The 12233-nt window shown below is 35.9% G+C and overlaps 1 protein-coding gene across 1 annotated transcript in view; it reads left to right on the top strand.

Annotated features, from left to right (window-relative positions):
• LOC133203996 (uncharacterized) overlaps positions 1–10222 on the top strand; it is a 69794-nt gene extending 59572 nt beyond the window's left edge. The window contains exons 2-3 of the mRNA XM_061339784.1: positions 7936–8276; positions 8366–10222. Of these exons, the coding sequence (XP_061195768.1) occupies positions 7936–8276; positions 8366–10222 (2198 nt within the window). The remainder of the gene's footprint in view (positions 1–7935; positions 8277–8365) is intronic.
• Positions 10223–12233: the final 2011 nt, after the last annotated feature.

Raw genomic sequence — 12233 nt, 5'->3', positions numbered from 1 at the left:
TTCAATCATTGAATCAAATAATAAAACAATTATACAGTTAAACTAATAGGTATCTCGAACATTGATATCTCTAATACCATGGATATGTCCAGGTAAGATGGAAGTCCCCAATTCTTTTTTTTATGCATTTTAACCCTAATATCTCGAATCCTCCGATGTCGCAAGGTTTTTTCTTGGTCCCATTGAGGTCGAGATAGCAAAGTTTGACTGTAATGTTGTTTTTCCAGGTCAGTACGATTATTTATACACACATACAACAAGTTATTATATCCCCGCTCCGAATGAGAAGAAGGGGTATACTGTTTTACCCTTGTGTGTCTGTATGTCTGTCTCTTTGTCTGTCTGTCGGTAACAAATTTTCGTCGCAGTTTTCTTAGCAATTACTCATCGCATATACTTCAAATTTTAGCACACACTTTCTTTAGGCATGTCATATTTTGGGATTCATTTTTGTATGAATTCTTGTTTATTCGTGCGTCTGTCTGTATCAAATTTCCATCGCAGTTTTCTCAACAATTACTCTTTGCAGTTCACATGAGAGCGTATATTCACATCAGATTACTAGTGAGTATTGCCTCACAGACTTCTTGTTTAATATGTGTGCAAAGTTAGAAAATTAAATACCTCTTCACAGTGTACAGTAACAAAATTTAAGATCCTACCAGCTAGGCTTTTGCACGCAGGCACGTTATATATTTACATCTATATGAAAAATGTAAGCCAAGTGGGTCAATCGTTCTCACTGAAAAATGCAAATGTAATTTTCTAGAACTATACTGACTGCCTAACTTATCGTAATATTCAGGATAAATATCGACTAATTATTTTTTTTATAAAATCAAAAGCCAAACAATCATGGACAAAAGAGTGATATCACTGGCATCGAAAGCGGGGGTAAATGAAAAGATACACATAGGGAATGGGCCCCTTGTTTCTTAAACTTGTTTGTTAATAGCTTGCCTCGTTTTAGATATTGTTCATACGTAGAGCTAGCAAACTCTTGCTTATCGAATCAAATGAGAAACATAAATTCCATATGCAGGTGATAAGGGTATCATTGCTACATAAGTAAAAGAAGTTGACGATTGAAAGTTGAAGTCATTACATTTATCATAAAGCGTTGTTGTTAGGTAACTCTAGAGACGCGCCAGGTCTGATCTGCAAAGTAGTAAAAATTGTTTAAATGGCAAGTAGTACAGGTACTTTCAGTGGCGCAAGGAGAATGAAAAAGAATTGAGGCTCTGAAAATTGAAGATGAAAATGTTGCGGTCATTTGCAAGAGATATTAATTTTTTTTTTTTTTTTTGCACTACATTATGTCAAATTGTAGAACTTACTATCTCGTGAAAAGTACTCTTCCCCCACCCCCCCCCACCCCCACCTTTTTTCTGAGTATAGTATTTTACTATAGTAAAATTTCCACTGGCAATTTCCAGAATTTGGACAGTAAATTACCTTTTTTTGTTTTGCTTGTCTGATTTTTTGGGAAGTTGCCCCCCCCCCCCCACTTTTGAAACCGTTGCTACTGGCCTGTATATAGTTAACACCTCTTATTGTATCCGTAACGCGACTTGCAAGGTATATTTTTTATTTGGTGTACCTTTTTTTTGCTCTGAAAGTGTGCTAAACCAACCAGAGGACGTGTATATGGTATTGAGAGTTGACTAGTATACATGTTTAAATACTGAATGTAGTTAAATATATCACGTTGAAAATTTTCACACCATGAAAACAATTGTTAACCTAGGCGCAGCCGAGGTTGAAAATGGTTTTCAAGGGGGTGACAATTTGTAATATAGATAATAAAATGGAAATAAACAGGCGAATAAAGGGTGAATATTCGAGCTAACAACCTCCGTCAATTGAACCCCCTTGTTTATGTGTGCAAATATTTGTTACCTCTCCCCATAAAAATATAGGATTGTATATCCCCTTATGTTGGGCTTTCTAAGGGTCTGCGTACTGAAGAATTTTTTTAAGCTGATGCTAAAAGATATTAACTGTTTCAGGGAGTATGGGGTAAACTGCGAAAATTCGAGATATAGTGTATGCGTCCCAAACACTGAAATATATAGGAATTTGAACGTTGCTGGTTGTTGAATAATCTAAAAACAAAGTGTCACAGTCTTATAAATGTGGTATAATATAAAACAACACGACTGCTGGGTTCGATGTTTATATATAATATATATTCTACGATTGTGGAATTTTATAATATAGAAGGAAGGGTGACCTGAAATATAACAACAGGTATTAAATATCTCTCGCCTCACTCACACTTTTACGCGGATCATAATTTAAATTTTATAAATTTGGAGAATTTATAAAATACTTGATTGAAATAAAATGATCAAATAGATATTGAATAGTAATTGAATCCTTAGAAATAATTTACCAGTTATTTCTTACCGTAAATCCTAGACAAAGTTCACAATTATCGTGAGATAAAGTTGTGTTGGGGAGAGAGAGCGTCTTCTCTCCCCAAAGTCTTAGGTTGGAGTGCTTGAGAATTAGTATTGGCGCGAATGCGCAGGGGACAGAATAAAACCAGTTTGACCACTCACACACCCGTACTCTCACTGACCACTCAACCGTATAAATGAATGAATGAATGAATAAGGCAATGAATGAACGTAGTAAATTCCGTAGTGGGAACGGAATTCACTAGTTACTATAATAATATAATGCCTTAGACAAATGTATGAATATGATATGAATGATAATTAGTAATATTAATTAATTAATTATAATTTACCCTGTGACAAAAGTATGAAAAATTCTCTTCTTAATTACTAATAATTTAGATAGTATACGATTTGCAGGGCATTTCCACCATGAATTCCATATTATACAGATACACATTACTGATGGGCCATCAAATAAAATGATTGCACAGATTAAAGTTAAAAATAATCTTAAGAAAATCATGCTGTACGAACAAGATATTATTGTGACATATTTCTGCCACTACTTGTCAGATGTTTATGTCAACTTGTCGAATAATTATTGTCGTATTGTCAGATAATAATCATCAGGACCAGGAACTCGGTATTTTGTTATTAAAGTATGTTAAAGCCACTAACTGATATTTATTTGTCATCAAAATGTGTCAAGATATGTCAACATAATATTCTGACAAGTCGACTTGTTAGATGTTACATGTATGTCGACTTGTCAGATACTGATGTCGACTTGTAATATATTATGTTGACTTGTCAAAAAATTATGTCAACTTGTTACAAAATCATGTTGACTTGTCAGATAATACGAGAATCATTAAAAAAATTCGTAGAATTTTGGCATAACTTTTTTATTCAACATCATATCATATCATATCGAAATTCGGTACACATATTTTAGCAATAGCTTCATATAATTTGAATTAAAAAATTGAAATATATCTTGATATTTATCAAAATTATCAAAGATTTAAAACAGGAAAAATGGGGTCACGGAGCAGGGTCAAAATTGAGTTATAAACTAATTATATACTTTATAATGTGTATAGTCATACCTCTAATAAATGGTGCTTAAACGAAATAAAATTTAATTGATTAAATTTAGTATTGGTGCATTTCTTCATATGCTAAAATGTTACGTAATATATTACTTCGTTTAAAAGATATCAATATCTAAAGACAGACTTCATTAGAAAAATCAAAAAACGATGACATCGAAGGACGTAACGGAGCAGCGAGTACAGAAAAAAAAATGCTTTTCATTCAAGAAATCTTTTCAACAAACTCTGAAAATGCTGGACCGGAGAACCAGGAAGTATATATAAATGACCCGTGCAATTGTATATACAATATACGTGGAAAAGACAGTTTTTGGGTGGTAGAGATCTTGAATCTGACGTAAACGGTTTGCGAAGAAACATATTATAGTTAAAAATTTTGAAAAGTGATGTGCACTTGTTACAACGCACTTGAAAAATTATGCACTTGAAAAAAATTCAAAGTGCGTTAAATTTTGAACCAAGTTAACGCACTTGAAAAAAAAATCTTTTCAAAGTGCTTTAATATCGACCATATTAACACACTTTGAAAAAAATGTGCATGGCTTGCAGGCCCGTAGCAACGGTTTCAAAAATGGGCGGGGGAGGGGGGGGCAACTCCCCCCCCCCCAAACAAAAAAAAAAAAAAAAAATCAGACGAACAAAAAAAAAACAAAAATCAAAAAACAAAAAACAAAAAAAAAAAACTAGATGAGATCTCGTAGCGAGCAACGAGTAGATCTTCCGTCCGATTTTTCGATAAGATGAGATATGATTTTGACTATGATCTTTGTTATAAGATAAAAATATATAGACTTCCCCAATTAGATTTCATTTTTCTGATTAATATAACATTATCAAAGAGCTAAATATGACATGCTTTTGGCCCCTCTGAGCCCCTAGCTTGAGGAGTCAGCCCCTTTTTCTTGATATCAAATGAAAGGTCTTGTGATTTTGAAAACGTTTTGTTCAAGAAATATTCAGAGATTTCCTTTCATTGTGGAGATATGCTGAATAGAAATATTTAGGGGCCACCCCTCCAAGTCCTTAACAGGACCGTTTGACAAAAACTGAAAGGGTGCATATTGTTTAGAGCATTATTCTGACCATCTTTTGTTCAGTATTGCTCATCAAAATATTCTCCCTTTTCGAGATGTAAAAAGCATTCTGGCCCCTTGTGACCCCTTATTACTTAACATATGATCAGAATCTTATCATATATTGTTGTAAATCTTTAAGATAAGCATATTTGCTTCAGTAATGTATAACAAATTATTGATCGTTAAAGAGTTAAAGATGAAAGACTTTTGGCCGCTCTGAGCCCCTTTTTTGAAGGGTCAACCCCATTTTCCTGACATCAAATGAAAGGTCTTGTGATTTTGAAGACTTTTAGTTCAACAACTATTCAGAGATTTCTTTTCGTTGTGGAGATATGCTTAATGGAAATATTTAGGGGCCACCCCTCCAAGATCTTAATGGGGCCGTTTGACAAAAATTGAAAGGGTGCATATTGTTTAGAACATTATTCTGACCATCTTTTGTTCAGGTTTGCTTTTCAAAATACTCCCCCTTTTCGACATTCTGGCTCCTTGTGACCCCTTATTACTTAACATATGATCAGAATCTTATCATATATTGTTGTAAATCGTTAAGATAAGCATATTTGCTTCAGTAATGTATAACAAATTATTGATCGTTAAAGAGTTATAGATGAAAGACTTTTGGCCCCTCTGAGCCCCATAATTTGAAGGGTAAGCCCCTTTTTCTTGACATCAAATGAAAGGTCTTGTGATTTTGAAGACTTTTTGTTCAACAACTATTCAGAGATTTCTTTTCGTTGTGGAGATATGCTGAATTGAAACATTTAGGGGCCACCCCTCCAAGTCCTTAATGGGGCCGACTGACAAAAATTGAAAGAGTGCATATTGTCTAGAACATTATTCTGACGATCCTTTGTTCAGCAATGCTTTTCAAAATATTCCCCCTTTTCAAGATATAAAGCGTCAAAGATTTAGCATTCTGGCCCCTTGTGACCCCTTATTACTTAACATATGATCAGAATCTTATCATATATTGTTGTAAATCGTTAAGATAAGCATCTTTGCTTCGGTAATGTATTACAAATTATTGATCGTTAAAGATTTAAAGTTGAAAGACTTTTGGTCTCTCTCAGCCCCTAATTTGAGGGTTCAGCCCCTCTTTCTTGATATCGAATGAAAGGACGTTTCATTCTGCACAACTTTTCTTCTATATGTTTTAACAAATTCTTAAAATGTATGAAGATATGAAAGAAAAAGTGTAAAATTTTGTGAGATGTTTCTGAGACATTTTTTGAGCCCTACCGAGCTTCGGCGCCTTTTGTACTAGAGGGATTTGGACACCTGCCTGCAAATCTACAAACCTTCCCGTACCTTCACTGAAAATCTTGACTCAATATCTTAAGTCGTTTCGGAGGAGTTTCCAGGACAGGCCGACCTTCTGAAAATCAGAAAATCCTTAATATCTCGAGATAGAAAGTGACGTCAACAAGGAAAAACAATTCCAATAAGGTTTAGATCAATACCTATCAGTTTCATGATTTGTTAAAGTTTCATGAAAATCGGCCAAGACGTTACCGAGAACTCGCGTGCACAAAATCGGTAAGAATAATAATAATAGGGAAAAAGAACCCGAACGAAAATAATAAGGTCTTCCGTTGGAGACGGAAAACCTTAATTAAACTTACCAAAAGTGTGTGTGGAGGGGGGGGGGACTTCCCAAAATTATCTGACAAATAAAAAAAAGCTAATTTACTGTCCAAATCCTGGAAATTGCCAGTGCTCGACCTTACAACATCAAAAGGGGGGAGCAGCATCTAAATGAAATTTTACTACAGCAAAATACTATTCTCAGAAAAAAAGTTGGGGGGGGGTGAACATTCTCAGTACACTCTATGTAATTAGCTCTTTTATTTCGTTTGCAGTTGAATTGTAAAAGAAAGAAAATGTGTCGCATGATTTTACATCATAATTCAACTTAGTAAAACGATTCAGTCTGTGTTTTTTTTTTTTTTTCTCAATACTTTTATAATACTCCAGTAAACAAAGATATTATATATAATTTTTTTGCATTTCAAAATAATCAAGCCTATTTAAAATTAGATGCTAGATCCGCTCGCATACTCACTACACTAACTATATTGTACGTAAATTTTAATCAGATTGAAATTAATACTTTTTTATCTGAAATATTATGTATAGAAAAACAAAGTTAACAAATCATCTAATTTCGGCCTGAAACGTCAGGAGAATGTGATTCAAATGTATATATATCATATGACTGTCCGTCAACAATTGTCACAATATTGTAAATATTGCTCCAAATGATCTTCCATACATTGTGGAGTGTTTAACTTTACACGCATCGATGGTCACTGAATTGTAGCATAAAGAGCTGCGGCATCGCTTGGTAAACCCGTTTGTCAAGTCTGATGATATTAATAGTTACACGTATCCAGGGTTTTGGCCAGGTTTGTCAGATTAGTTCTGAACACCAAACTGTGTGGACGGTGTGAAATTATGACCCATACTTAGTGGATTGGGCGGCTCCCATGCTGTGTGGAAATTGGATGCATTACTGGTACCTGTGTGGACCATTTGAAACCTGGGCCTTTTGTTTTTGCATTTATGAGTGTGAATGACTACAATCCAGTGACCTTTTAGTAGATGTAGATAACCTTCCCTGATGTTAATTCTACGTTATGAGTGAACTTCCTGAATCCGATGACGTCTACTTCCGGTGATGATTGGTACTTCCGGCCGACATGTTATATGAATATGAATATGAATATGGTTCTTCGTTTGGGAGACGTGTTAGTGATCATTCTGTGACATTATGGTCTTGCACTAGCTTCTTGTGTGTTTCATCTGATGTCTACTGTGCGCCATTCATCTGATGTCTCCTAAGCCTCCATTCCACCGGAGCCCGAGTTCCATTTTGATTTTTTTTGTACATTTGTAAATAAATTGTTATTGTTATAAAGTATTGTTTTCTTGATTGACAAAGGTCATCCATTTACTAGACTGGTAAAGGTTTTTTTTTTTTTTTTTTTTAAAAAAAGAACCCAACACAATTGAAGGCAATTGTGACATTTTTGGTGGCAGCGGTGGGATGGCTCTTTGTTCAATCAAGTGATTATATTTATATAGTGTTTGAAATGTTATAATTTCTATCCTGTATAATATTTTTACGTCAGAGAAGTTTACCTTTGATACCTTTGTTGTAATCTTTTTTTTCTTTTTTTTTTTTTTTTTTTTTTTTGAACTCTGTTGTTTTTTTGTTGTTTTTTTTTTCATGTTTTAGATGTGTTCATTTTCACATGTGTTGAGGTGGTTTTGTTCTGCTCACTCTATTCTTTATCATGGAGTTTGTTGAGTTAGGGTAAAGATTAGGATTGGCAGGTGAAGAGTTAAGAGAATTTGTAGATAATAAGGAGAAAGAGAAATTTGAAAGAGACGAAAGAGCGGTAGAAAGAGAAGCAAGAAAGTTAGAAAGAGAGATTGAGTTAGAAACGATCAAGAGAGAGACAGAGTTGCAAAAATATAGAAATTCAGAAATAGCTGCTACAAATGCTAATGCAATTGGTCAGGTTTCAAATTCTCGTGCTAAACTTCCCAAGTTACCTGTGTTTGAAGAGAGTAAAGACTGTATTGATTCATACTTGCAGAGGTTTGAGCGATTTGCATCCAACGCAAAGTTGGAAGAGTCTGTCTGGGACATCAATCTCAGCGCCTTATTAAAGGTAAAGCTCTTGAAGTTTACTCACGTTTACCTGCATCTGAGGTTTTGAATTACAGAACATTGAAACAGGCGTTACTTAAGCGATTCCAGTTGACAGAGGAAGGGTTTCATTCGAAGTTCCGTACTTCCAAACCAGACCCAGGTGAGAGTCCATCGCAATTTTTTGCTCGCATTGATAACTATGTTGAAAAGTGGTTGAATTTAACAAAAAGTCCCAGGACTTATGAAGGGCTTAAAGATTTATTTCTAAGAGAACAATTTATGAATAGCTGTAGCAGATCTTTAGCAATGTTTTTAAAAGAAAGACACCCAGGAAATGTAGAAGAAATGTCTAACCTTGCGGATCAGTTCATTGAAGCACATGGCTATTCTTCCTTCATGAAAGATGTTCAAGTTTTTCAGAAAACTTATCCCAGTGAATTCCAAAGAAGTCTCATCAACCGCAACCATAATCAGATGTATAGACGACAGTCTGACTCTCAGCAGATGAAGGATAGAAAATGCTACAGATGTCACAAACCAGGGCATCTGGCGAAAGACTGTTATTCAAAACAGAGTGTACATCGTCATGGAATGCAACATATTCATAAGATCCACAAGGCGGCCGCAATGAAGAATAAAAAAAATAATTGTGAGTCAAATCCTGATTATAATAACTGTTCTAGTTCTTTACAGCCGCAATACGCATCTACAAAGAGTGCCATACCAGTGAATACCTCATCTGAAGGGGAGAAGCCTCTTGTTGGGTCGGCATGCATACTGACAGACAAGCTGAAGGAATGCTGTGTGAAAAATGGTCATGTAAAGTTAGCCTGCGGACACATTCTTCCAGTTGTGGGTGGTGTTTGCCAGGTATGTGATGCTATGCCTGTACTAATGGGTTATGTTGGTGAAAGCTATGTGAAAGTACTCAGAGACAGTGGTTGTAGTGGTATCGTGGTTAAGCTTGACCTTGTGAAAGATACTGAGCTAACAGGGAAGCTGCAGGAGTGTGTGTTGATAGATGGTACAGTTCGGCAGGTGGAAGAAGCAGTCATTGACATTGATACTCCTTTTTATGTAGGAAAGGTAAATGCATTGTGTATGAAAGAACCAGTGTATGATCTTATTATAGGAAATGTACAAGGCGTAAGAAACCACTCAGATCCAGATCCACTGTGGCGAAGAAGAGAAGATAGAGAAAACAACTTTGAATTACTTCAAGCTGTGCAGACCAGAAGTCAGAAGGTTAAGGAAGAGAAAGGTATGAAGGAATTAAGTGTATCAGATTCGATAGATCTTGATGTCAATGTAGATAAAATGAAAGAATTACAGACGACAGATGAATCATTGAGTACCTACAGAAATCTTGCAACATCTGGTAAAAAGAAAAACCTTGGTGATGGGATAGTTTCCTGGTTTTCTGTGGAAAAGGGGCTGTTATACAGACATTTCCAGTCTTCAAAGGTCAGTGACAACAAAATATTTAAACAGCTCGTTATTCCTGGAACTCTTAGACGAAAGGTGATGACCATCGCGCATGACAGTATTATGGGAGGACACCTAGGAACGAAGAAGACAGTAGACCGCATATCGTCAAGTTTCTACTGGCCGGGAATTCAAGGTGATGTCAAAAGATATTGTCAATCATGTGATGTATGCCAAAGGACCTTTCCAAAGGGCAAAGTGACAAAAGTTCCATTGGAGAAGATGCCATTGATCGACACTCCGTTTGAGAGAGTAGCAGTTGATCTGGTAGGTCCTATCGCACCAGTTACTGAAAAAGGTAACAGATATATTTTAACTGTAGTTGATTATAGCACCAGATATCCAGAAGCAATTCCACTGAAAGGCATAGAGACGGAGAGAGTGGCCGAAGCACTGTATCTTCAGCATGATGGGCATACCGAAAGAAATCCTTACCGACATGGGCACACAGTTCACATCAAACATCATGAAAGAGGTTAGTCTTCTTTTGTCAATTAAACAGCTAGTAACAACACCTTATCATCCTTCGTGTAATGGCTTGGTTGAGAAATTTAACGGTACACTTAAGTCCATGTTACGTAAAATGTGCTCTGAAAGACCCAAAGACTGGGATAGATACTTACCTGCTCTTCTATTTGCATATAGAGAAGTGCCTCAAGAAAGTACAAAGTTTTCACCATTTTAGCTTCTGTTTGGTAGAACAGTTAGGGGTCCAATGATGGTATTAAGAGAGTTGTGGACAAAAGAAGTTCAACCAGAGGTCAAAAGCACTTACCAGTATGTCTTGGATCTGAAGGAAAGACTCTCGAGTACGTGTGAACTGGTGAAAAAAGAACTACAGAAATCCAGCGAAAGATACAAGAAAAACTATGACAGAAAGACACAGAGCAGATCATTCAAGGTTGCTGAATATGTATTGATTCTACTTCCTACCGATAACAATAAACTGTTGATTCAGTGGAAAGGGCCATTTAAAGTTGTAGAGAGAAAAGGCATTTCAGATTATCGTATTGATGTGAATGGGAAAATTAAGTTGTTCCATGCAAACCTCCTGAAGAAATACAATATGAGAGACAATTTTGAGTGTAATGTACCAACAGAACTTGCCTCATGTGTTGTGATCGAGTCTGATGGAAGTGATGAAAACGGAAATGATCAGTTGCTTTACCATCTTCCAATGATAGCGACAGAGTCTTACAGAAATGTTAAGGTAAATGAATCGCTCAGTGTTGAACAAAGTAAATCTGTGAAAACTTTATTACATGAATTTCAAGATGTGTTGACAGATCTTCCAGGAAGAACTGATGTCATTCAACATGAAGTCCATTTGACAACAGATGAACCAATTCGTAATAGACCGTACCAAATACCATACGCATTAAGAGACAATGTACGTAAGGAGATCCAGAGCATGATCGATATGGACGTGATAGAGCCTTCAGAATCACCATACGCTAGCTCTATTGTGGTAGCTAAGAAGTCAGATGGGAGCAAAAGGATTTGTATTGATTACCGAAAATTGAACAAGGTAACAATCTTTGATGCTGAGCCTATGCCAGATCCAGATGAATTAATGGCTAAGATAGGCCAAAGTAGATATTTTTCAAAAATTGATCTATGTAAGGGTTACTGGCAAATTCCCATGAGACCACAAGATCAGGATTTAACATCCTTTTTGACACCGGATGGTCTTTACAGATTCAAGGTCATGCCGTTTGGTATGTCGAACAGTCCTGCAACGTTCAACAGATTAATGCGTAAGATATTAAAGGGTTTACAACATACAGTTTGTTTTTTGGATGATATATTAATTCATACAGAGTCTTTTGAAGATCATATCCTGGAACTGAGAAGAGTATTCGAGAGGCTGAGACATGCACACCTAACAGCCAAACCATCCAAATGTGAGATTGGTCAAACCCAATTGGTGTACTTGGGACATATCATTGGTGAAGGCATCATAAAACCAACGAACGAGAAGTTAAAGGCAATCCAGGACGCTCCAAGACCAACAACCAAAAAAGAGGTGAGATCTTTCCTTGGGTTACTTGGGTACTACCGAAAGTTTGTTCCGAATTTCGCAACAGTAGCAGTTCCTTTAAGTGACTTGACAAGAAAAGGTGTTCCTAAAAAGTTCGAGTGGAAACCACAATGTGAAAATGCATTCAAGACTTTGAAATCAATGTTACTTTTTAGTCCTATTCTCAGACTTCCAGACCTAACAAAAACATTTATCCTGAGAACAGACGCATCCAATCAAGGTGTTGGTGCTGTTCTGATACAAGATCACGACGGAAAGAAGTATCCAGTCGCTTATGCCAGTCGGAAACTGTTCGATAGAGAACAGAGGTATTCAGTTATAGAAAAAGAATGTCTTGCTATAATTTGGGCTCTACAAAAATTTCAAGCTTATTTATATGGCAGATCATTTATTATAGAAACTGATCATCAACCTTTAGTTCATCTTCAGAAGGCGAAAGTAGCGAATTCT

This window comes from Saccostrea echinata, unplaced genomic scaffold (genome assembly GCF_033153115.1).
Source record: "Saccostrea echinata isolate AGI-Se365-2 ecotype Australia unplaced genomic scaffold, CSIRO_AGI_Sech_v1 ptg000052l, whole genome shotgun sequence".
NCBI lineage: Eukaryota > Metazoa > Mollusca > Bivalvia > Ostreida > Ostreidae > Saccostrea > Saccostrea echinata.
The sequence above is the reverse complement of the archived record's forward strand: the minus strand, read 5'-3'. Positions and strand labels throughout refer to the sequence as shown.